Source organism: Scyliorhinus torazame, chromosome 15, assembly GCF_047496885.1.
Source record: "Scyliorhinus torazame isolate Kashiwa2021f chromosome 15, sScyTor2.1, whole genome shotgun sequence".
Lineage (NCBI taxonomy): Eukaryota > Metazoa > Chordata > Chondrichthyes > Carcharhiniformes > Scyliorhinidae > Scyliorhinus > Scyliorhinus torazame.
Window position 1 is genome coordinate 124,262,665 of NC_092721.1, and position 27,488 is coordinate 124,290,152.

Sequence of the window (27,488 nt, forward strand, 5' to 3'; positions counted from 1 at the left end):
GGGAATTCTGACCATTTTGATATAGCAAGTCGCCTGACTGCCCACGGTAGATTTCATTAAAACGCTCCAGAAATTCCTCTGGCTCTTCAATCTTCTTAGGTTTTAGGTCTAAGATAACAGAAAGATTTATGGGCTTTTGAAATGTGCTATTCAACGCATTCAGGATCTGTGTCCTTCTATCGTCGTCTAACGCATGGGCCTGCTGAAGTGCGGCGTGGCTAGCATAATTCAAGTGGTTAAGATAATTGCGGTACTCTGCTGGGGTTAAAACTTGCTGGACTAGGGCCCAGAGGTCCCTAGAATCAGCTTGATAAATTGAGATGGTAGTTCTCAAGGAATCCACAAAAGCAGCAGGAGATTTTTTTCTATCTGGAATTGTAGCCATAATAGCCATCATCTCACTGGGTGTCCATGGGAAGTAAACGTCTATCGTGGGTTGCGCCCCGGCAGTCGCCGCGTCAGGGTTTCGCATCTTCCTAATCGGCAACTGTCTCCGAATGTCACCAGGGAGCACTCTAGCTATTTCCCCTGGTTGTTCCAAGACTTCGACTTCTCTCCCTGTCACTAGAGGGAGTTCTTTCTCTTCAAAATCATCTGTTGCAGCTTCCTTTGTTCCCGAACCTTGTGGTTTCTCCTTAGTTTGGAGAGACTTAGGTGGTATACTTAATTGTTTCTGGTGAGGATCAAGCCCCTCTCTCGCTGTCCGAGATCTGGTCCTAGAGCTAACTGAGCTTGCGGAACAGAGCTCCTCTTTCTCTACTGATGGTGAAGATGGTAAATCATGACCCACACTATCACCCAAAAGGGCTTGAGTTACTGGCATATTTGGAATCTGGGGAGCAATGACTGGATATAAATTATTATACTCTGGTGGTTCTGGAATGAGTGTAGACCATGCTACAGGTGCAGTCGGAACTTTTAGTGACTTTTCCAAATTATTGAATTTATCATTTTCTGTCAATTCAAGGCCAGCCATTGAACTACGTAGCTCATCTATTGTTTGACCCGCGTCTTTCCTGTCTCTACTTGCGCGTTTTTTGAATGCACATTCCTTTTTCAAGACCTGTAATGTTTTTAGGTTACCCTGTTCACTAATTGGAATTCCCATTTTAAGGGCATTGTCCTGCCAACTCGACAACATGATCTTATCTCTTTCCTCTTGACAATATTGCCTCCATAATCCAATTAATTCTTTTGCTTTCATACTTTGACTCTTTTTCCAGATGTGTCCCTGGATTTTCTTAACAATTTCTAGGTCTTTGGTGCCCCCTAGTGGCCATTCATCCCCCATTTTACTTCTTAACTGTGCTGACATTTTTCTAAAATCCTTCGCTTTATCCGGATACATAGCACATAATATTTGCAGTGGCATGCCTGGATCATTTGTGCTATCCAAGGAATTCCCCATAATCCCAACTAGTCCTCGGAACTGCGTTTTTCGCCACTACAGTCCAAGGGTACAATTTTAGCTTAATCAACTATAGATTTAAAACACTCACACATGGAATTGAATCCTTTTCAGATTTAAAAACAGTTATTCTAGACTGAACCTTCACTACTGAAGTCCCATCAGCCTCTCTACCCATATAATAGACTGAACCCTCAGTACTGAAGTCGCATCAGCCTTTCTACCCATATAATAGACTGAACCCTCAGTACTGAAGTCGCATCAGCCTTAAAAACACTTATACTTGGAATTGAACCATCATTCGAGATGTCACATCAACCCAAAACCCCCCCAAGCCGAATCAACAATATGAAATCCCATCAATTAAATTGGTAATCCCCAGACTGACCTTTGATTTCGTCGAGACGATCTTTCCGTACCAACCGCGAGTGACCAGACTAATCAGACGATAAGAAAAGGGGAAAAATCAATGCGTGGTCATTTTCCAGTTCTGCATTGTGGGCCCTCTTTCCCCATCCTCCTGTTCATAACCAGTCTAATTCTGATTTCGCAGTTGGTCAGAACTGTCTTGAGAAATCCCGGGTTTTCGGCATCAAATGTTGAATCCCAAGTTTCTTTACCCGTCAGTCTGGCCTCAATAAAAGTCGAGATGGATTTGCAGGTACAGCATTAGTTATTTTATTTAGCTTGCAAGCTTGATTCCTTTCACAGAAACATAGGACACGTCCAGTTTCCTACATCCAGGAAAGCGAATGAACAAAGAGACAAAGGGATCTCTGCAAATCAATTCAAATGGTATCAAGTTTCACATACTCGACGCCCATAGGTCATCCTATATCCCGCCTGACCTGTTTGATCTATTCTGATTGGCTCACTTCCAATCCCTTCCTCTGGCCCCTATTACTCTTCATTCTTTTCTCCTGCTTTGGTGGACACACCTCTTCCTGCTTTTCCATGCGGTCTGAAATCCTTTGTCTGTGAACTCACCAGAATTAGACTGGCCTACCTCTACATTACATTAACTAATATCTCTAAAGTAACTATTTTATATCACATTCGTCAATGTCAGCGATTTTCCAACGAGTGCATAGCCGATTGGAGAAATCGTGTATATATTTGACTACTGCGACTTCCGGTGGCGGCTATGAAGGAGTAGGTCACACATTTGGTGGCTCCCGCTTGGCACCTTTGGACCTTTTCCCCAATTTATTACCGGACTTGACTTGGAAAATTGATGGTAGAGGCAATTGTTGATTGGATTCCCACATCGGTGCATGGAGAGGCAGACTAGAAGTGCTCGCAAAGGGAGACACAGATGAACAGAGAAGGTTTGGGCTGAAGCTGCACCGGGAGGAAGCATGGCGGGTGACCGGAGGCCTGGCTTGTCGACCCAGCAGTTAACGGAGCAGCTGATGCAATTTATACTTGGAGGGCTTTGCCAAACAGAAGCAGGAATGCTTGGACCCGATTAAAGAATCAATTGTGCGGCTGGAGCTCAGATTGGATGCCCAAGATCAGGCGATCCAGAAAGTAGAGAAGGAGCAGGAGGAACATCAAACAGCAATGGAGTTGGAGGTGGGGATGCTGAGAGACCAGCAGAAAAGGGACCGAGGGAATAGATCCCGCCAGCAGAACCTGAGAACCGTCGGTCTCCCGGAGGGTTCAGAAGGAGCGGATGTTTGGGGCATACATAGCGGGCATGTTCGAGATTTTGCTGGGGGATGGGACATTCTCCCGACCCTTGGAGGTGGACAGGGCTCACAGAGCGCTCGTGAGGAAGCCGCGTGTGGGGGACCCCTGAGGGTAATGGTGGTGAGATTCCACAGGTACTTGGACAAGGAGCGCAATTTACAGTGGGCGAGGCAGACACCGAGTTGTAAATGGGAGAACAGTATCTTGTGGATCTATCAGGACCTGAGTGCAGAGGTGGCCAGGAAAAGAGCGGGGTTCAATCAGATAAAGTTGACCCTTTTTAAGAAAAAGGTGAAGTTTGGACTGCTCTGGGTCACGTACGAGGATCAACATTTTTATTTTGAGTCGCCCGAGGAAGCGATGGACTTCGCGAAAAGGAAAGGACTGGTGGCGGACTGAGGATTTTGAACTTTGCTGCAACATTCACGTTAAAAAAGTTTCTTGTTTTTCCGACGTTATTTGTAATGCCTTCTATATTGATTTGGTTCCAGTTGCAGAGCTGAGTGAGTTAAAGTTTACATTTGCACTGATGCGGGATGGAGGTGTGTTCGTTAGATGCTGGATCTTCTGTTTGATCTTTTCTTTGTTTATCATTTTTTTTCTAGGGTAATGGAGTTGGGACTAGTTTTTTGTTTGAGTATGTGTGTATGAGCGGGGTGGGGGGAGGGGGGAACAATAGGTGGGAGAATATCTGGCACCATGGGCGGGGGTCACCAAGCTAGCTGGGCGGGCTAGCTCATGGAAGCACAGTGGGGGATGAACAGATGTTATGCTTGTCGAAGGGGTCGGTTTACATTGTGCTGTTACTAGCGGGGGAGGGGGTGAAGATGTTCTGCTGACGAGGGAGGGACTGTTGCTGAGGGACAGAAAGGAGGTCAGGGGGGGGGGAGGCTGCCTGGGGGCGGGCCGGTGGAGGCGTGGGGCGCGGGCTGGAGACTGGCCCAAGAAAGATGATGGCTGATCGGAGAAGGGGGGTGAGCCCCCCAACTAGGCTGATCACCTGGAATGTAAAAGGACTAAATGGGCTGGTTAAGAGGCCACGTGTTTGCGCATCTGAGGGGACTGAAGGCGGACGTGGTAATGCTACAGGAGACGCACCTTAGAGTAGCTGATCAGATCAGATTAAGGAAGGGATGGGTCGGACAGGTTTTTCACTCGGGGCTGGACTAGAAGACTAGAGGGATCGCAATCCTGATTAATAAGAGAGTGGTGTTTGAGGCGCGAAGAATAGTTACGGATGGGGGGGGCCGGTACATTATGGTCAGTGGGAAACTGGAGGGGGTGCAGGTGGCATTAGTAAATGTGTATGCGCCAAATTGGGACGATGTGGAGTTTATAAACAGGATGCTGGGGAAGATACCGGACCTGGATTCGCACAGGTTGGTCATGGGAAGGGACTTCAACACAGTTATTGACCCTGGTTTAGACCGGTCGAGCTCAAAGACGGGCAGGGTGCCATCAATGGCAAAGGAGCTAAAGGGGTTCATGGAGCAGATTGGGGGGGGGGGGGGGGGGGTGGACCCATGGAGATTTGGGAAGCCAAGAGTGAAGGAGTTTTCCTTCGACTCGCACGTGCATAAAGTGTTCTCCCGGATTGATTTTTTTATTTTTAACAGGGCTCTACTGACGGGGGTGGTGGACACGGGGTATTCGGCGATCACAATCTCAGATCATGCCCCGCACTGGGTTGACCTACAGGTTAGCAAGGAGAGTAGCCAGCGCCCACACTGGAGGCTGGACGTGGGACTTTTAGCTGACGAAGAGGTGTGCGGGCAGCTGAGGAAATGTATTCAGAACTACCTGGAAGTCAACGACACGGGTGAAGTTTCGGCAGCGGTGGTCTGGGAGGCTCGAAGGCGGTGGTTAGAGGGGAGCTGATCTCAATACGGGCCCACAGGGAGAAGGTAGACAGAGCAGCGACAAACTGACTGATAAAGGAGGTATTGCAGGTCGACAGGAGGTATGCGGAGACCCCAGAGGCAAGGCTTTTAAGGGGACGGCGGAGGCTACAGGCGGAGTTTGGCTTGTTAACCACAGGGAGGGCGGTGGAGCAGCTGAGAAAGGCGAGGGGGTGATCTATGAGTATGGGGAGAAGGCCAGCAGAATGCTTGCGCAGCAGCTTAGAAAGAGGGAGGCAGCCAGGGAGATAGGGAAAGTAAAGGATAGGGACGGGAGCCTGGTTGGAGACTCAGCAGGGGTGAATAAGGCATTCAAAGAGTTTTACAGTAGGCTGTATGGGTCGGAACCCCCAGCGGGGCTGGAGGAGATGAGGCACTTCTTAGGGGGGCTGAATTTCCCAAAGATGGGCGGGGGGTTGGTACAAGGGCTAGGGGCCCCAATCAGGTTGGAAGAGAGAGCGGAGAGTCTGAAGGCCATGCAGTCAGTTCTATAAAAGGTTCTCCGGGATATTGGAACCGCTGTTGATGAGGACATTCAATGAGTCAAGGGAGCATGGGGTGCTTCCCCCGACGATATCACAGTCCACAATCTCATTGATCCTGAAGCGGGCCAAGGACCCAGAGCTGTGTGGGTCCTATAGGCCGATATCCCTTTTGAATGTGGACGTCAAACTTCTGGCCAAAATCTTGTCCTCTAGGATTGAGGATTGTGTTCGGACGTGATTGGGGAGGACCAGACGGGGTTCGTTAAGGGAAGGCAGTTGGTGACCAATGTAAGAAGGTTGTTAAATGTGATCATGATGCCCCCGGACGGTAGGGAGGTGGAGGTAGTGACCGCAATGGACGCAGAGAAGGCTTTTGATCGGGTAGAATGGGAATATCTGTGGGAGGTACTGGGACAGTTTGGATTTGGGCGGGGCTTTATTGACTGGGTCAGGTTGTTGTATCAGGCTCCTGTTGCAAGCGTACGGACGAATAGGACAACATTGGACTATTTTAGGCTGCATCGGGGGACGAGACAAGGATGCCCCTTCTCCCCACTGTTGTCGCGTTAGCCATAGAGCCGCTGGCAATTGCGCTGTGAGCCTCAAGAGGCTGGAAGGGGCTGGTCCAGTGGGGAGTGGAACACAGAGTCTCGATTTACGCAGACGGCCTACTCCTGTATGTATCGGACCCACTGGAGGGGATGGAAGAAATGATGAGGATTCTGGGGGAATTCGGCCGGTTTTCGGGGTATAAACTAAATATGGGGAAAAGTGAGATGTTTGCGGTCCAGGCAAGGGGACAGGAGAGGCGACTGGGCGACCTGCCGTTTAGAGTGGTAGGGGGAAGCTTTCGGTACCTCGGCATCCAGGTGGCGCGGGAATGGGAACGGCTGTACAAGCTAAATCTGGCCCGACTAGTCGACCAAATGAAGGACGATTTTCGGAGATCTAATAGAAACTTACAAGATAATGAATGGCTTAGATAGGGTGGATGTCGGGAAGTTGTTTCCATTAGCAGGGGAGACTAGGACCCTGGGGCACAGCCTTAGAATAAAAGGGAGTCACTTTAGAACAGAGATGAGGAGAAATTTCTTCAGGCAGAGAGTGGTGGGTCTGTGGAATTCATTGCCACAGAGGGCGGTGGAGGCCGGGACGTTGAGTGTCTTTAAGACCGAAGTTGATAAATTCTTGATTTCTCGAGGAATTAAGGGCTATGGAGAGAGAGCGGGTAAATGGAGTTGAAATCAGCCATGATTGAATGGTGGAGTGGACTCGATGGGCCGAATGGCCTTACTTCCACTCCTATGTCTTATGGTCTGATGGTCTTATGGAACGCGCACCCGTTGTCACTAGCTGGGATGGTGCAGACGGTGAAGATGACGGTCCTCCCGAGATTCCTGTTTGTGTTTCAGTGTCTCCCCATCTTTATTCTGTGGTCCTTTTTTAAACGGGTCAATAAGGTGATCACTGGTTTTGTCTGGGCGGGCAAGACCCCGCGAGTAAAAAAGGGGATGCTTGAGCGGAGCCGGGGGGGAGGGCGGGCTGGCGCTGCCGAACTTCAGTAATACTATTGGGTGGCGAGCATAGCCATGATCAGGAAGTGGGTGGTGGGGGGAGGGTCGGTATGGGAGCGTATGGAGGCGGCTTTGTGCAAGGGCACCAGCTTGGGGGCGTTGATAACAGCGCCTCTGCCGTTCCCATCAGCACGGTACTCCACCAGCCCTGTGATGGTGGCGGCCCTGAGGGTCTGGGGGCAATGGAGGAGGCACATGGGAGCGGAGGGAGCATCGGTGTGGTCTCCAATGTGTAATAATCACCGGTTTGCCCCGGGAAGGATGGTGGAGGGTTTTGGAGATGGCAGAGAGCAGGGATTGAGACGATGGAGTATATGTTTATAGAAGGGAGCTTTCCTAGCCTGAGGGAGCTGGAGGAGAAATTTGGATTGGCGAGGGGAAACAAATTTAGGTACCTGCAGGTGCGGGACTTCCTACGCAGGCAGGTTTCAACCTTCCCACTCCTACCGCTAAGGGGGATACAGGACAGGGTAGTTTCTAGAGTGTGGGTGGGAGAAGGGAGCGTCTCTGACATGTACAAGGAACTTATGGGGTCAGAGGAGACACAGACTGAGGAGTTGAAGCGCAAGTGGGAGGAGGAGTTGGGAGAACATAAGAACATAAGAACTAGGAACAGGAGTAGGCCATCTGGCCCCTCGAGCCTGCTCCGCCATTTAATGAGATCATGGCTGATCTTTGTGGACTCAGCTCCACTCTCCGGCCCGTACACCATATCCCCGAATCCCTTTATTCTTTAGAAAGGCATCTATCTTTTTCTTAAAAACGTTTAAAGAAGGAGCCTCAACTGCTTCACTGGGCAAGGAATTCCAGAGATTCACAACCCTTTGGGTGAAGAAGTTCCTCCTACACTCCGTCCTAAATCTACCTCCCCTTATTTTGAGGCTATGCCCCCTAGTTCTGCTTTCCCCGACCAGTGGAAACAACCTGCCCGCATCTATCCTATCTATTCCCTTCATAATTTTATATATCTCAATAAGATCCCCCCGCATCCTTCTAAACTCCAATGAGTACAGTCCCAGTCTACTCAACCTCTCATTATAATCTAATCCCCTCAACTCTGGGATCAACCTAGTGAATCTCCTCTGCACTCCCTCCAGTGCCAATATGTCCTTTCTCAGGAAAGGAGACCAAAACTGAACATAATACTCCAGATGCGGCCTCACCAACACCCTATACAATTGCAGTATAACCTCCCTCGTCTTGAACTCCATCCCTCTAGCAATGAAAGACAAAACTCGATTAGCCTTCTTAATCACCTGTTGCACCTGCACACCAACTTTTTGCGACTCGTGCACCAGCACACCCAGGTCCCTCTGCACAGCAGCATGTTTTAACATCTTACCGTTTAAATAATAATCCATTCTGCTGTTATTCCTCCCAAAATGGATAGCCTCACACTTGGAGGAGAGATAGAGGATAGTCTCTGGGCAGACATGTTGAGTAGAGTCTATGCATCCACAACATGTGCCAGGCTCATCCTGATACAATTCAAGGTCGTTCACCGGGCTCACATGACAGTGGCCTGGATGAGCAGGTTCTTTGGGGTAGAAGACAGGTGCGCAAGGTGTGCGGGAGGGCCAGCGAACCATGTCCATATGTTCTGGACATGTCCGAAGCTTAGGGGATTTTGGCAGGGGTTTGCGGATGTCATGTCCACGGTGTTAAAAACAAGGGTGGCACCGAGTCCAGAGGTGGCGATTTTCGGAGTGTCGGAATATCCGGGAATCCAGGAGGAGAAAGAGGCTGATGTTATGGCCTTTGCTTCCCTGGTAGCCCGGCGACGTATATTATTAGCTTGGAGGGACTCAAAGCCCCCGAAGTCGGATACCTGGCTATCTGACATGGCTAGCTTTCTCTGTTTTGGAGAAAATCAAGTTCGCCTTGAGAGGGTCACTGTTAGGGTTCACCCGGAGGTGGCAGCCGCTCCTCGACTTCTTTGTGGAAAATTAATCGTTAGCTTTGTTCAGAGTAGGGGGTTAGTAAATGTGGGACCTGTAAGGAAGGAAGACGGCTTTTGCACTATGTTTATAAATTCATGTACATTGTTTATTTTGTTGTTGTTGTAATACCTCAATAAAATGTTTATAAAAAATATATATATATTTGACTACTGCAGTAGAAAGTCTGGAGTACAATGTCCGTGTCTTGAGTGGTGGTGCCCAAGGCATGGCTCAGTCTGTGACAACCATGACTGAGAGCCTCGACATCATGTCACTGAGGGATATGTCCTGGATGCAGATGGACATTACCAAGGCACTGCAGAACGTGGCTCAATCACTGAGGACCATCGCTGAAGGTGTTGATACCATGGTGCAATCAATGGGGAGCCACCAGAACTGGCAGAGCCACAGAGGCCTCTGGAGCTCACTCCAAGTGCCTCTCCATCCCATTGAGGCCTCCAGGGTCCTAGGGCAACCGTCACTGACGAGAAAGCACTGGAAGCCAACCGGGGCCTGCTACCAATGAGATGACGGTGGTCTCCAGTTCTTCTCTCTCGCTGACCGTGCCAAAGCAGGCCCATCGTCCTGGTGTAATGTCATATAGACCCTTGGAGGGGAGCAAGAGGAACTGGCTGATCAGGGAATGGGGAACTGGGTGTTCGGGGATTGGGGAAATGGGATGATCGGCGAAGGGGGAACAGGATGTTCAGGGAAGGGGGAACAGAGTGATTGGGGAAGTGGGAATTGGGTGATCGGGAAAAAGGCAGTGTGATACGCGGGGGTAAGGGAGTGTTGAGCTGATAGGCACAGAGCCTCCTGTCATGCGAATCTGCAGACTATGAGGCTATGGAGGTCAGGTTGTGGAGGGCACAGCAGACCGCAACAAATTGGGAGTCCATCTGGGGATTGTAAGCAATGTAGTGCCAGAGTGGCCCAGGCAGTGGAACCAAATTTTTAGCAGCCTAATGCACCACTCAATGATGGTATGGGTGGCAGTGTGGGCCTCATTGTAATGGGACTCCAGCATGGGCTGGGCCTCCACACTGGCATCATCAACCAGGAACTCAACGGGTATCCCTTGTCCCCCATGAACCAACCCGTCAGCCTGGAGTGTTCGCTGAAGACAACAGAGATTTATGAGTGTCTCAGGATGTAGCTGTCATGCACGCTCCCAGGATAATGTGTGTTCCTCTGGTGGTGGGCGCATACGATTTGGACATTCAGGGAGTGGAACCCCTTCCTGTTAATAATGGCCACTCTCTGATGCCATGGTGCTCGCAGGATGACAAGCGTGCCATCGATGGCTCCTTGGAGCAGGGCAATCATGGCGAGTTCAGACAGCCCGGGCATCTTGTTGGGCCCAGTCCAGGTCGAAGCTGATGTAGTTGAATGCCTGGGCATACAGAGCATCCGTGACCTCCCAAATACACAGATGGGCTGACAACTGAAGTATGCCACACAAGTCTCCGTTCTGGAATGACCCAGTGGCGCAGAAATTGAGGGTAGACATGGCCTTCACGGGGGCTGGTCTCTTTCTCCTCCATGAGGTGCCAGGCCCATGAGGATGTGGCACAGATGCTGCACTGTGTCCCTAGTGAGGCTTAGTCTTCTGTGGCACATGATATTTGTCAGTTTATTGAAGGAACATCGAGTCATGTACACCCTCGCTCGTGTTCTGTATACCCTTTCGGCCATCTCCACAGCCACGTCTTGAGCCCAAGGGCAGCTCCCTGTTGCTATGGTGCCGGCTCCAGCCTGCGTTAGTCTTGATGCAATCAATGACATCAGTCCACCTCGGCTGGCTGCGACTATCAGGATGACAGCCACCTCAGCTGGATCGATCCCAAAATGAATCTTTTATCTGGTCGGGTGTGGAGAAACGGACTCACAGTCAATAAGGTCAGTTATCCCAGGGCCCTCGACACACACCGCACCCGGTCCCCAACTCTCTCCACTACCCCTTGTCCTCATTATCCTGGCAGCTGACCACCCATCACTGTGCCCAGAGCCCTCGACCACTGCGGAAGTTGTCCGTGACCTTCAGCCCTTGCTAATGAGGGAGTCTTACCCTGATCCAGACGTAGAGTGATGATGATGGCCTTGTGGTTGTAGTGGCCTTACTCTCTGGACTGTGGCAGGCACCAGGTCTAACAGAGTCAATGACGAGAGAGGCAACTTTGCATTGTACCCAGCCTTGGACAACACAAGATCTTATTCCTGTCATGCCATCACACTCAATGCACCAGGACTGCCAGAGCTTGTTACTTTAAGCCCGATGGAGAGTGTGTTTTGCAACCCTCCTCCGTCCTTAACATGACTGTCCCGCTTTCTCTCAGAGTGCCTTCCAGCGAACCACTTGCTGGCAACCTTTGCTCTGCACACTCACTCCTGCCTCTAGATCCCAGGTCATTGCCAGCAGCAGCAGGGGTCGTGCTCCACTCCCTTCCGCTCATCCAGATAGTTATCCTTCAGATGTGAGAGGGTCCTCAGTGGTGAAGCACTGCTCTTTGATGAATGAATTGAACCAGCTGCCTCTATGGTGCTGATGTATCTGCAGTACAAGCACTCTGTCCAGGCATCAAAGGTTGCAGGACATCCAGTCCAGAGAAACATCTCTCAGACAGAGCACTTGACCTTTTGAGGTCATAATTCAGAGTTCAGGGACCGCTGTGTTTTATCACAACTAACAAGGCCATACCTTCCTTTGAAATAACCTTCAGCTGTCAAGCTAGCAGCTTGTCACAATCAACGGGGTGTGAAATGGAATGTAAACATCCAAGTGTAAAGGGATAAAAGAAGGCATACTGCAACATTGAAACCACAGAGCCTATTGAAACATCAAGGGTGCTGAAATGGACGTTCAAGAGGCCAGCTGCAGCATGTCCCTGACCTGTGAGAGTTCTGTAGGGCAGACAGGCTGCAGCTGTGGTTTTCCCTGTTACATGTGTTACAAGAAGTAAAGATCACTTCAATGCTTCACAGACCCAAATCAAACTCCAATCCCAGCCCAGGGGCAACCCCGACCTGGCCGCCTCCAGTCCCCCAACCCCCTTGAAGGCCCCCCCCCCCCCCCCCCCCCACCGCAGCAGCACTTGGCCAGCAGCTACGGTGCCCTTGAGCTGCATGGAGGTAAGTGGGAGGGGGCTACTCACCTTCATTCTCCCCAGGAGTCCACGGTGCCTGGTTCCTGCTTTTATAGAACAGGAGACTGTGTGACTTCCCGCTGTGTGTGTGGGTGGGGGGGGGGGGGGGGGGGGGGGGGGGCGGGTGTCACTCCCTGTGCTGCCGCTGCATTCTATGTTAATCTTACTGGTGAGGTTAAAATTAATGTAAATGAGGTGTGACAGGTTTTTCCCCTTCCTACCTGCTGGAGCAGGCTGGGAGAATGGCAAACTGCCGCTTGGCGAGGTCGACCATTTTGGGGTTCTCCCACTATTCTCCCAACATAGCGGGATCGGCGCTGGGTGGAACACCACCATGAGAAATGCCCCCCAAAATAAAAAAAACCATTTGCTCATCCTAATTCATGCATCTTATTTCCAATTGAAACAACCAACTTAATAAAATATATCCCAAGGTTTCCGCTTCCACACCATTCCTAAATTTATCATATCCTAATTTCATAAGATGATAAGAATTTAGAGCAGGAGTATGCCATTAGCTCATCTAACCTGCTCGGCCATTTGTTATGGCTGATATTATTGTGGCCTTAACTCCACTTTTCTGTCATTGCCCCCCAACCCCCATAATTCTTGACTCTCTTGTCAATGTAAAATTCGTCTAACTCAGCCTTGAATGTATTCCACGACCCAGCCTCCTCTGCACCCTGCGGAAGAGACTTCCGGAGACAACGACCCACTGAGAGTAGGAAACATTCTCTCAGTAGCTACCCATTCAAGTCCCCTCAGAATTGTATATACTTCAATAAGGTCACCTCTCGATCTTCTAAACTCCAATGAGTATTAGCCCAACCTGCCCAATTTCCTCATAGGATCGTCGCCCTCGTCCAGGAAATCAGCATACTGAACCTTTTCAAACTGCTTCCAATTCAAATTTGAATCTATATTCACTGGCCTTACTTTCACAGATTACCTAAAGGTTGGAGTCCTTGGTAAACCATACCATTGTTGCCATGTCATTCACAGACCATGCATCAATGGAAATGTGGTGCATAAAATTTTAATAATCTTGGTTTAGAGCGAATACATTTATAGATCTGTGCCAAGCAAGTCAACAAAAATTTGTATGGATATGAAAAAGTGGTTATAGAAACATAGAAAATAGGAGCAGGAGGAGGTCATTTGGTCCTTCAAGCCTGCTCCACTCTTCAATATGATCATGGCTGATCATCCAACTTAATACCTGTTCCCACCTTTCCCCCCATATCCTTTGGTCCCCTTTACCCCAAATGCTATATTTAACATTTCTCCGGTCCACCAGCCCACGTTTTCCAGCAGCGGGATTCTCCGTTCCCACAGCGAGCCAATGGGGTTTCCCATTGTGGCCACCCCATGCCGTCGGCTGTTGCTGACCGATTGGAGGATCGCGCCGATGGAGAATTCCGCTGAATATGTTTTGGCCTCAACTACTTTCTGTGGTAACAAATTCCACAGGCTCACCACTCGCTGGTTGAAGAAATTTCTCCTCATCTCATGGTCCACCCTGTACCCTCAGACTGTGACCCCTGGTTCTGGACACCCCCACTATCGGGAGCATCCTATTTGCATCCACCGTGTCCAGTCCTGTTAGAATGTTATAGGTTTCTATGAGATCCCCCCTCATTCTTCTGAACTCTAGCGAATATAATCCTAACCGACTCAATCTCTCCTCATACATCAGTCGCGTCATCCCAGGAATCAGTCTGGTAAACCCTTGCTGCACTCCCTCTAGAGCAGGAACATCCTTCCTCAGATAAGGGGTTTAAACCGCACACAATACTCCAAATGTGGCCTCACAAGGCTCTGTATAATTGCAGCAAGACATCCCTGCTCCTGTGTTCAAATGTATTTATTTAACTGTATTTTGTTATATAAATAGAGCAAAGTTTTCCTATTAGAATTGAAGGTTATATTAAGGTTTATCACCGATATTGTTTGAACTGTTCCTCAGCCTAAGGCTAACTGCATCAGTATTTGCTGTGTCGCATTATTATTCTCTTCTTCCCTTTAGGCATCTGAGACTTCACAATCATTCTGAGAATACTCCCATCTGAAGCAATGTCTCTTCAACTATTTCGACTTTCTCTTGCAATTATTTGTGTCCTTCTGGTGACTTTCACATTCCCAGGTAGGCAAAAGGATTTCAAGGAAATGTTCCCAGAAAGTTTCACAATTTTTAGACACTTAGTAGAATATCTTGCTTTTCGTTTACCATAAAGAGTTTTTTCAAATGTTTTTGAAATGTATTTGTGTGATATGTTAAATTGACAGAAACATACAAGGGAAAAGCTATCCATAAGTTTGAATTAATACAATAGATTATTTTCAATTAATTTTGAGGGCCATAGCATTGTTTGAACAATTCTGTGTTTAGTTCACTGGTATATTATGTATTAAATATAATTAATGAATTTGTTTGCGATAACTCAATGCTCGTGAGGCCCAAATCCTCCAATTCAGCAATATTGGTTACACCTTACATCCGTAACACTTCCACTTGTCTTAGGTTGGGAGGTAAAGTGATGAACACCACACCCTGTTTGAACACATAATCAAACAATAATTTTGCACAACTTGAATAGAGGAAGTTACTCAGAAACAACTGTGCAGAGTTGAGTCAATTTAGTTAGCTGCACCAAATCCTAAGTACCAGTCTTTGTTGTTTATAAATACTTAGAAAATGTGGAAGATTGGCGATTTACATTTTTCATGAACTATTTTTATTGACCTAGTTTTGGTGCAATTCCTTTGTGAGCATTTGAATATGAATAGAAGGACAGATGTTAATCATTCCTCGTGGGTGGGAATTCTAACTAAACCTCCCAAAAATTACTAGCTCACTTACTGTCTTAAATCACCCAAACCTAAATCATCTTACAATAATATTTTTATGCTTTTTGCATAAATATTGGCCAGAGAAAATCTTTATGAATGGAATTCCAATGAAGCTATTCATAAACCCTATGGATTATTGATGATTGTTATACCCCCAGCAAAGGTCACGAGATAGGAACCATCAGGTTTCCCATGCCCTCCGGGGAATATGAATATCCGCAGTAAAGGGGCGGGGCTTGCCCTTAACAGGTGTAGTCCCTCGAGTATAAAAACCCCGACCTGGGTCCAGGGAGTGGTGGTTGTCATGATATTCAAACACACACATCATGATAGACAGACCAACAGACAAATTAGCACACATAACACGACAGCCAATCACAAACAAGGACAGAGACAGTATAAGACAAGAAACACGACACCTGGTGGCCAGTCCATCTAGAGACCAGGACAAGGACAGGACCTGATTAACAACACATTCAGGGAGTTACCACGTGCAGAGTATCAAGACAAATCTGTAAATAGCAAGTTGGAATAAAACAGCTTTGTACCAATTGCAACCGTGTTGGTTCATCTGTACCTCAGAGCACCCAACACCACATGGTACCAAGTGAGTGGATCGATACCTGCCGGCAAATCTGCCATCCTGAGCCATGGACACCCACAACAAACCGCAGCCGTTGCAAGTCGCTGGGAACCTGGGCACCAACTGGAAGCTCTTCAAGCAGCGATTTGAACTGTACATGTGAGCCAACGAAAAACAGGGTGCCTCGGACGAAACAAAGATTGCCATGCTCCTCACTACTGCAGGTCAGCATGCCATCGATGTATACAACTCCTTGGTGTTCGCGGGAGGCGAGAACCAATCCAAATATGACACGGTCCTCCTCAAGCTCGACCAGCACTTCAATGTTGAGGTAAATGAAAGCTTTGAGAGGTATATCTTTCAGCAATGCCTGCAAGGTAAGGATGAGCACTTTCAACCCTTTCTGACGCACCTCCGCATACTCGCGCAGTCCTGCGGTTACGGCAACACCTCAGAGTCCATGATCCGGGACCAGATCGTTTTTGGCGTTGCCTCCAGTGGCCTACGCCAGCAGCTTCATAAAATTAAAGGCCTGACCTTAACATCTGTGGTGGAAGCCTGTGTCCTCCATGAAAATGCGACCAGCCGCTTTGCCCAATTTCAGGCGACCGAATCGGCACGGAGGTGGTTTCTAGCGATCGAATTGGCAAGCCAGGCCGCCCACGAGGCCGAACGCATCCAGGCAATCGAGTATCTCCCGGCCCGCGGCCCGTACGAGGGCGGCCATTTCGCGTGCTTTTCGTGCTCTCCCGCGCTTGTGTGCGCCAAAACCAACGGCAACATCGAGGGACGCACTGCGCAGGCACGCCCGATGCAAGACCGAACTGCGCATGCACAGTGGCGTAACGAACGCCGTGACGTAATGACGTGCGGCAACTGTGGAGCTGCACATTTAAAAGGGCAATGTCCTGCAAAAAACCGACAATGCCTACGCTGTGGCAAGATGGGCCACTACGCTGCCTACTGTCGAGCGGTTCAACCGATGGATCCTACACATCACCGACAACCTCGCAGACACGTCAGGACCGTCCAGCCCACACATCAAGACTTCCAGCTAAATGATGCAGATGACCAGGAGGCCTTCCGGGTTTCCGTCATCGATGTAAACAGGGTCAATGCCATCAATCTGACCGATGAGTGGAGTGCCACCCTAACGGTCAACCGATCGCACGTCACCTTCCGTCTGGACACCGGCGCATCCGCCAACCTGATTGCATATTCTGAATTCCAGGCCATGAAGGTCAAACCACCCATCACGCCATCCCGGCTCAAGCTGGTTGATTATAACGGGAACGTCATCCCGTCCATGGGTTCTTGCCAGCTACAGATAACTCACAAAATGCACACGGCCACACTCCCCTTCGAAGTTGTTGGCTCATCAAAAGATTCGTTACTGGGCGCACAGGCGTGTAAGGTCCTTCACCTGGTACAGCGCATTATGTCTCTCTCTCCAGATGAGATATCCGACTTCCCGTATGCTGAGTTCCACGCAAATCTCCATTCCCTCCTTGCTCACAACCAGGAGGTATTTGAAGGCATGGGGACATTGCCATACACTTACAAGATTCACCTCAAACCGGACGCCATCCTGGTCGTTCACGCACCTCGCAGGGTTCCTGCGCCACTCAAAGACCGCCTCAAGTTGCAGCTGCAGGCTCTTCAGGACCAAGGGGTCCTATCCAGGGTCACGGAGCCCACACCATGGGTCAGCTCCATGGTTTGTGTAAAAAAGCCCTCTGGCGAGATCCGCATATGCATAGATCCTAAAGATCTAAATAACAACATTATGCGGGAACACTATCCCATCCCCAAACGAGAGGAAATCACCAGCGAGATGGCCCAAGCCAAAATATTTACCAAACTGGATGCGTCCAAAGGATTTTGGCAGATCCAATTGGACCCGGCCAGCCGAAGGCTATGCACGTTTAACTCCCCTTTCGGCAGATTCTGCTACAACCGGATGCCATTTGGCATCATCTCGGCATCTGAGGTTTTCCACCGAATCATGGAGCAGATGATGGAAGGCATCGAAGGGGTACGTGTATATGTGGACGATATCATCATTTGGTCCACCACTCCGCAGGAGCACATGCATCGTCTACGACGCGTCTTCGCCCGCATACGACAAAATGGCCTGCATCTCAACCGCGCCAAGTGTGCCTTTGGCCAGACTGAGCTGAAGTTCCTCGGGGACCACATCTCACAATCAGGGGTCCGTCCCGATGCAGACAAAGTTAGCGCCATCACAGCCATGCCACGGCCGGCTGACAAGAAGGCTGTCCTAAGATTCTTGGGCATGGTCAACTTCCTTGGGAAGTTCATTCCCAACCTTGCTTCTCATACAACGGCTATGCGCCATCTCGTGAAGAAATCAACAGAATTCCAATGGCAACAATCGCACCAGCTGGAATGGGAGGAACTCAAGCACAAACTGGTCTCGGCACCAGTGTTGGCGTTCTTTGCCACTGCTCGCCCCACAAAAATCTCAACGGATGCCAGCCAATCTGGTATTGGAGCAGTGCTCCTGCAGAAAGATAGCATGTCATCATGGGCCCCGGTTGCATATGCCTCACGAGCCATGACCCCTACGGAACAGCGCTACGCGCAAATAGAAAAAGAATGCCTGGGCTTGTTAACTGGATTGGACAAGTTCCATGACTATGTGTATGGTCTTCCACGATTCACGGTCGAAACTGACCACCGCCTCCTGGTCAACATAATAAACAAGGACCTGAATGACATGACCCCTCGCCTCCAGCGCATCTTACTTAAACTCAGGAGGTATGATTTCGAACTGATCTACACTCCGGGGAAGGATCTCATCGTGGCGGACACGCACTCCTGAGCAGTGAGTACACCACCAGATGTGGAGGGGTTCGTATGTCAAATTGAGGCACACGTTACTCTGACAGCAGCAAATCTGCCGGCTGACGACCCAAGTCTGGCCCGCATACGCGCAGAGACAGCGACTGACCCCCTTCTACAGCAAGTGATGCGCCACATGGCAGAAGGATGGCTCAAAGGGCAGTGCCCGCAGTTTTATAATGTGCGAGATGACCTTACCAACATTGACGGGGTCCTTATGAAGTTAGACAGGATTGTCATTCCGCACAGCATGCGCGAGATGATTCTTAATCAACTACACGAAGGCCACTTGGGAGTCGAGAAATGCAGACGGAGGGCCCAAGAGGCGGTATATTGGCCGGGTATTAATGAAGACATAGCCAACATGGTGCTCAATTGCACAACCTGTCAGAGGTTTCAGCCGGCGCAACCTCCGGAGACGCTTCGACCACACGAGATGGTGACGTCCCCCTGGGCGAAGGTGGGTGTTGACCTATTTCACCCGCTCGGCAGAGATTACATCATTATTATAGATTACTTTTCCAACTACCCGGAAGTCATACCTCTACATGATCTGACGTCGTCCGCAGTTATTGGGGCCTGCAAGGAAACATTTGCTCGCCATGGCATTCCAATGACTGTCATGTCGGACAATGGACCCTGTTTCGCCAGCCGTGAATGGTCGTCCTTTGCCGCAGCATATGGTTTCACTCATGTGATGTCCAGCCCTCTACATCCACAGTCGAATGGGAAGGCAGAGAAGGGCGTTCACATTGCCAAGCGGCTCCTCTGCAAGGCGGCTGCTGCCGGATCGGACTTTAACCTCGCCTTGCTGGCCTATCGATTGGCCCCGCTATCCACTGGTCTCTCGCCAGCACAGTTCCTGATGGGTCGCTCCCTCAGGACGACGGTGCCATCCATCCTGGCACCAACAACGGACCATGATACGGTTCTTCGTAAGATGCAAATGCAGCGTGATCGCCAGAAGAGTCTGTACGACACACGGGCGACGGACCTTCCCCCCCTGTCCTCCGGAGACAAAGTACGCATCCATCTACCGCATGGTGGCTGGTCAGCACCGGCCGAAGTTCTCCGACGTGTGGCTCCCCACTCGTTCCTGATACGCATGCCGGATGGTTCAGTGCGTCGCCGCAATCGGCGCGCCCTTCGCCGACTTCCACGCTCGCAGCCACACTGTACACACACGCCGGATCCTCAACAGGCTTCCGAGGATGACTTCGTGGAGCTGCCGCAGATCACGTCCCTTCCATCGCCACCCATGGCCAGGCTTGCACATCAGCCGGTGGTTCTTGACCCACCCTTGAGGCGGTCAACCTGAATTCGTCGCACACCCATTAGACTGGACTTATAACACCGTTCATACGTTTAAAAAGTTAAACACTACTGTATTATAACCTGTTGTTGTTTATCGTTCCAGATATCGTTTGGCCGGACCACTATTCAAAGTTTTTTTCGCATTCATGTTTTGTTATGGTACAACCTCGTTAGCGTGACGCACCCGACATCGCCCCATGTAAATAGTTACGTCATATGCACATGCTGTACACAACACACACACACACTCTTAGATGCACTCACGACACGATTATATTTATAACCACGTAGGCACATATCTTTGTAAAAAGGGGGGATGTCATGATATTCAAACACACACATCATGATAGACACACCAACAGACAAATCAGAACACACAACACCACAACCAATCACAGACAAAGACAGGGACAGTATAAAAGGACAAACACGACACCTGGTGGGCAGTAGATCTGGGGACAAGGACAACGACAAGACCTGTTTTAACATCACAGACAGGGAGTCCCCACGTGCAGAGTATCAAGACAAAACTGTAGATAATAAGTTTGAATAAAACAGCGTTGTACCAAATACAACTGTGTTGGCTCATCTGTGTGTCAGAACGCCCAACACCACAGGTACCAACATAATACAATGTAATGTAATACAATGGTGGGCCACAAGTGGAGCCCACAAGGGCTTCAACATAATACAATGTAATGTAGTGTAATACAATGGTGAATGGTAGCAATAATATATTCATCACAGTGATACAAACCCAGAAGGTGGTGGCTCAGTCAATGAGTGATGTGGCGAAATCTCAGACAGCGATTGTCCACTCCCTGTGCTCCATGGGCACGAGCGTGCAGACTCTGGTCGAGACCAGACCAGGCCTCCAGGACTGGCAGCGCAAGGTGGCAGGGAGCCTCAGGGGATAGCTCCGCTTGCATCCCCATCTCATGGAGTAGCCTGGGGCCATCGTGGACCCAGAGGGAGGAGGAAGTGATGGGGCATGTGCCGGTGACTTCCGCAGAGGACGTGCCAGAACAAGGCAGCACCTCAGACTCCCCCATCCACCCCCCTCCTGACCCTGGTGCATCTGGTGGACAGAGGGCAGGATGGGACAGCACCATGCCACCTGGGACACCTGAGCAGCAGCCTAGTCCATCCAGGCCCGGTCACCCTGGAAGATGGCCGCCAACAGGGGCCTTTGTTGCAGGGCGGGAATCACAGCAGGCCGCTTCCTCTCCTGCTGTACCGCCTGGGGAACCACGTAGGCGTAGCGTTAGGGCCCGTTTCCCATCCCCCAACGTCCGCCCATCCCACCACCCCCCGACCAGTCCATCCTTCACACCCATCAAACCGAGCACCAGGCTACATGGTGGCCCAGTTGGCGCTGTGGGTTCTGCCCCCGCATGTTCCTACCCATGCCATCTCCGCACCACTGGCCCCATCGGTGGCCGACGCCATGGGGGCCTCTGCCCTGGTACCTGTCCCTGATGCCAGGGGTACCATCGGCTGGCGCTGCCCTCACCAGGTGTTTGCACAGCGGCCCCCGTAGGGGCTACTATGGGTGTTGCTCTGGCTTGGCCATCGGTGAGTGGCGGCCGGGTTGGTTAGGGGCTGGTGGCCGCAGGGATGCAGGGATGGGGCTGAGGGGGGTGTGGTGGCAGAGGGTGGGGGCTGTTCACCCATATGGCCAGTGTCACTCTGGAGAACCAGGGCCCAAGATGGGTGGTCAGTGGGTGTGCAGGAAGATGCCGCGGTAATGGCAGTCCATGCCCGGGCACCACCCAGTTCCGTGTGGGGTCACCCTAGCCAGCCGGGCAAGTATCCGGCCCTGCAGCACACAGTCGCTCCTCTCCATGTCCTGTCTCCTCTCTCACCCTCAGCTGCCGTGATGCCGGTTTCACGATTTTTAAAAGCACAGGTGAACCGCGCCGCCAGGAACTCGGCCCATTGGTGGAGGAAAATCATGGAGACCCTGGAGAATAGCGAGTCGCGCCCGCTAATGATATGCAAACGGTGTTTATTGTACGTGAGTTCCGCATTGACGCCGCTGTCGAGGTGTTGGAGAATCGCGATTTGGCGTCAAATCGACACCTGCCGCGATTTTGCCTTTGGAACCTATTCACCGCCCAATCACGTTTCGGGATTATGGCCTCGGTAAACGGAGAATTCCACTCAACAAGTTGTAGATTTGCCCTTCAGTTTTTATGTTTTCCCCTCTAATCTGAAGCTAAAAGCTTGTGATAATTTTTCATGTGAGGCTCTAGTCTGTCAGTCTTTACTGGGTTGAGTTGCTGCAAAAAGATTGGCTCAATTTGTGGGAGCCTCAGAGACAGGATCAGAAATAGAACCATCTGTAATACTCGTGTTTGCCTTGTACTGGTGCACTGCTATAAGTAAATGGAGAGAGACAGTTTACCAAGGTAGTGCATATTGATGAGTTTGAAACAGCTGTTTACCATACTTTGATGAGAACGAGTATTAGCTGTCAAAGCTGGAGGCTTGTCTCCTGTTGCAGACACTAGATTGTGTGGACATATGTATGCGCCTTAACTGACTTTAGTTCAATAATGAATCATCTGCCCCATTGATATTTGTAAACTTCATTCTGTTATTTTATCTATTCAAAAGGATCTTAAATTGATTTCCTTTTTCAGATGGGACAAGCGGAAACAAATTGCGTAAGATGATCGAGAAAAGAAATGGTAGGGAAAATCATCTTGGTGTTTTTCTTGTGCATGATTTATATAGGACAAAGAGCAAACTATTTGGACGATGGGACCATTGAAATCCTTGTGGAGGAACTGAGAGATTGAATGTTTTGTTCCTGAAGTTAGCCACATCATCATGGCCTGGGGTTTGGGTTTGGGTCTGCAATACATCTATGTTTGATTAGTCACCAACTGGTGGGTAGGAAATTGGGAGCTGCTGTGCAATGAATAGATCTGCAGATCTTCAGGAGGTAAGCTTTGTGATGCACAGTTTTGGAAATAGGCAAGCTTCTTTTTAAAAAAACATAACCTAGAACAGCAACTTTCCATATTATTTGGCCAAAGATGACATGGAACTCGAGGAATTGAGTAAGAAGGGGGAAATAACATGTAATCAGAATGCCATATTGAACACAATACAATCCTTCTCCATGGATTATTCATTTTATTCTTCTCACATAAGTCAATGATCGCATTATTGTCCTGACTTTCAATGTAAATATAAAAATCTGTTATCCAATATTTTAGTGCTTGTACAGCCGAAGGGGGGTGGAATTTGCAACTGGCAAAGTACTGACAGTATGCAACCAGCCGTGTTTGCAAAACACAAAACATTAGACTCAATGTTTAATGCAATTCCACGAACGGACATTACTAAATAGTTCTTATTATACAATTTAAGATTATCAATTGGGATCCCTGTGTGGTTCCTATATCCACACACTGGACTCTATCCTTTAGAAACAGAAAGAACATTTCACCTTTTTCAACAAAACAAAAGTGTGGGGGACAACTATTCCCTTCTTCATTTCCCATGGTAATGCCTTGACCAATCACAGTCGATCTTGGCTCCGCCTAGCAGGCGGCGTATAAAAGTGTAAGCTCTCCTGTGCTGATTCCATTCTGGTTCCAGCTGCGGGAGGCACAACATCTTATGCAATAAAGCCTCGATTGTTTCACCATTCTCGTCTCGTGGTAATTGACGGTACATCAATTTATTCCACAAGATTTTAAAAGATGCATCTCCTATTCAAGCCTGATCGCCTGCAGCTGAGCCCTCACGCAGCCAATGCCACGTCTACCTCCGACCACTGGCTAGCCTGCTTCGAAGGCTACCTCAGAGCAGCCACTGAAGAACCCTCGGACCCACAGAAGCTCAAAATCCTCTAGTCACGAGTGGGCCCTGAAATTTTCCCCCTCATCCGGGATGCACCCACCTACTCAGAAGCGATGACGCTCCTAAAGGGCCATTACGTTAAACCGGTGAATCAAGTGTACGCCACGCACCTCCTGGCCACGAGACGGCAACTCCCCGGGGAGACTCTGGACGATTTCTTGCAGGTCCTACAGATCCTCGGTAGGAACTGTGACTGCCAGGCAGTTTCGGCAGTCCAACACACTGAACGTTTAATTAGAGACGCTTATGTCATGGGCATGAAATCTACATATGTCCGCCAGCGACTATTGGAAGAGGGACGCTCGATCTTGCGGAGACTAGGCAGCTCGCTAACTCACTAGAAGTGGCCTCCCATAACCTGGAGTCCCACCCCCCCGACCGCACGGCACCCTCGTGGGCATCGTGGGCCCCACCAGCTGCCGATTCCAGCTCACCGCAAGCCTGAGCCGCGCGGCAGCCAGCCAACTCTAGGGGGCCCCAAGTGTTATATTTGTGGACAAAGCAAACACTCAAGGCAGCGCTGCCCGGCGCGGAGCGCGACCTGCAATGGGTGTGGGAAGAAAGGGCACTTTGTTTCTGTTTGCCAGGCCCGGTCGGTCGCCGCTGTTTCCAGGCCCGGCATTTTTACACCCTCCAGGTGCGACCCAGTGGCGCCGCCATCTTCTCCTCCACAAGCCACGTGCGGCCCGTGGGCACCGCCAACTTTGCCTCCCACCATGTGCACCCTGTGGGCGCCGCCATGTTCGGCGCCATTTTGGACCGCGCCTCAGGACCCCTGCTCATCTGGCTGTTCGCCGCCTACTGCTTCCTCCGCCACCGCTGACCAGCCTAGGACCTCCCAGCATCTTCCGCAGCACGTCTCCATCACCGTGGATCAGTCTCGGTCCCGGAACCTCGCGACCGCTACGACAGCGGTGAAGATCAACGGACACGAGAGGACCTGCCTCTTCGACTCTGGGAGCACAGAGAGTTTCATCCACCCCACTATGGTAAGGCGCTGCTCCCTCCCGGTACACCCCGTCACCCAGAATATCCCCCTGGCCTCCGGATCCCATTCCGTTGAAATCCGGGGGTACTGTATCACGACCCTCACTGTCCAGGGCGTAGAGTTAAGCAACTTCCGGCTCTACGTCCTCCACCACCTCTGCGCTGCCCTGTTGCTCGGCCTGGATTTTCAATGCCATCTCCAAAGCCTTACTTTGAAATTCGGCGGACCTCTGCCCCCCCTCACCGTCTGTGGCCTCACGACCCTTAAGGTCGATCCACCTTCCCTGTTTGCGAACCTCACCCCGTCGACACTTGGAGCAGACGGTACAGTGCCCAGGACAGGACCTTCATCAGGTTGGAGGTCCAGCGGCTTCTGCGGGAGGGGATCATTGAGGCCAGCAACAGCCCCTGGAGAGCTCAAGTGGTGGTAGTGAAGACTGGGGAGAAGCACAGGATGGAAATTGACCAGAGCCAGACCATCAACCGGTACATGCAGCTCGACGTGTACCCCATCCCACGCAAATCTGATTTGGTCAATCAGATTGTGCAGTATCGAGTCTTCTCCACAGTTGACTTGAAGTCCGCCTACCACCAGCACCCCATCCGCCCGGAGGACTGCCAATACACTGTGTTCGAAGCAGATGGCCACCTTTATCACTTCCTCAGAATTCCCTTCGGCGTCACCAATGGGGTCTCGGTCTTCCAGCGAGAGATGGACCGAATGGTTGACCAGTACGGGCTGCGGGCCACCTTCCCGTACCTAAATAACGTCACCATCTGCAGCCACGATCAGCAGGACCACGACGCAAACTTCCAAAAATTCCTCCATACCACCAAACTCCTTAACCTCACATACAATAAGGAGAAATGCGAGTTCCGCACCAACCGCTTAGCCATCCTTGGCTACGTAGTGGAAAATGGAGTCCTAGGGCCCGGCCCCGACCTCATGCGCCACCTCCTGGAACTCCCTCTTCCCCACTGCCCCAAGGCCCTGGAACGATGCCTGGGGTTTTTCTCGTATTACGCCCAGTGGGTCTCTAATTATGCGGACAAGGCCTGACCACTCATCATGTCCACAGTTTTTCCCCTGACGGCTGAGGCCCGCCAGGCCTTCAACCACATCAAGGCGGACATCGCCAAAGCCACGATGCACGCGGTCGATGAGTCTCTCCCCTTTCAGGTGGAGAGCGATGCATCGGACGTGGCTCTGGCCGCCACCCTCAACCAGACGGGCAGACCCGTGGCCTTCTTTTCCCGCACCCTCCATGCCTCCGAAATTCGGCACTCCTCTGTCGAAAAGGAGGCCCAAGCCATTGTGGAAGCTGTGCGACATTGGAGGCATTACCTGGCCGACAGGAGATTCACTCTCCTCACTGACCAACGGTCGGTTGCCTTCATGTTTAATAATACACAGCGGGGCAAGATCAAAAATGACAAGATCTTGAGGTGGAGGATCGAGCTCTCCACCTATAATTGTGAGATCTTGTATCGCCCGAGAAAGCTCAACGAGCCCCCTGATGCCCTATCCTGCAGTACATGTGCCAGCGCACAAGCGGACCGACTCCGGACTCTCCACTATGACCTCTGGCACCCGGGGGTCACCTGGTTCTTCCATTTTGTCAAGGCCCGCAACCTGCCCTACTCCATCGAGGAGGTCAGGACCGTGACCAGGGACTGCCCAGTCCTGGGTCTGTCTTGAAGAGTAAGAGACATAAAACTGAGGCAGCATGGCCCTTTACTCAGCAATACTCAGTTCTGTTACTTTCAAACCACTAATTACAATATAGTAAAAATGGTCACATAGTTATTATGGATAACCGAACCTGTCATTTGCTCTATCACAATATAAATGTTAGAGTGCAGCACAAGATTTTTAAAAATCTCCTGATTCTCCAACTACTATATGTTCGAAATGCTAATATTGGAAAGGTGTCATCAGAAAAGGCCATGTGATGTTGGTTGAATTATTTGTAACTCAGTCAACAATGTGGCCCAACCTTTAGCCTAAAGAAATCAATATCCTCAGTTCCTAATGTATTGTTAGTCTTCTGCAATATCCGCTAACTATGTAACTAATACCATGCCGCTGTATCAGCGCTCAATTCGATTGGGATACTTTTTTCTTTCCTGTGGCTGATGAAATCTTAGATTTATACAGGGATATTGTCCAAAGTACTCAAGAGGCTGCATTTTGGGGTCTGTGACGAATGAAGTTGCTCCTGGAGCTTTTAAGGTCTTTTGTACTGGACCAACTTAACCAACTTTCAAAAAAGTGCAATATCTTCTGCTGGTCATCTGAAGGAATTAAACTCTTGCAGAGCAGTGCTGGAGAGATATTTTGGCAGTAATTAACACTTATCATGCTATTAAAAACATACTTGCCCTGAAATGGACAACCCTTAATCTTTTTGGGACTTTAGTGTGCATGTATCGGCTAAGTACAACTTCATGTCATTCAATGTATTTCAACGGTACATCCATCAGCAAGTTATTGGTACTGCTTTTAAGTAGACCAACATTTATAGAACTATACATAACATTTTCATAACTAAAGAAGTAATCTTCAGTGAAAAGGAACATAGGAACTAGGAGCAGGAATAGGCCATTCAATCCTTTGAACCTGCTCGCCATTCAACTAGATCATGGCTGATCATCTAGGCAGTACGGTAGCACAATGGCCAGCACCGTGGCTTCACAGCGCCAGGGTCCCAGGTTCGATTCGCCGCTGGATCACTGTGCGGAGTCTGCGCATTCTCCCTGTGTCTGCGTGGGCTTCCTCCAGGTGCTCCGGTTTCCTCCCACAGTCCAAAGACGTGCAGGTTAGGTGGATTGGAAATGCTAAATTGCCCATAGTGTCCAAAAAGGTTAGGAGG

General features: G+C 50.0%; 1 protein-coding gene across 2 annotated transcripts in view; it reads left to right on the plus strand.

The window, feature by feature from the left end:
* The window catches only part of ecrg4a (ECRG4 augurin precursor a), a 69,623-nt gene that overhangs the window by 25,704 nt on the left and 16,431 nt on the right, over window positions 1-27,488 (plus strand). For both annotated transcript variants that reach the window (XM_072475957.1, XM_072475956.1), the window contains exons 2-3: window positions 14,167-14,283; window positions 22,398-22,445. In XM_072475957.1, the coding sequence (XP_072332058.1) occupies window positions 14,214-14,283; window positions 22,398-22,445 (118 nt within the window). In that variant the 5' untranslated portion in view covers window positions 14,167-14,213. The remainder of the gene's footprint in view (window positions 1-14,166; window positions 14,284-22,397; window positions 22,446-27,488) is intronic.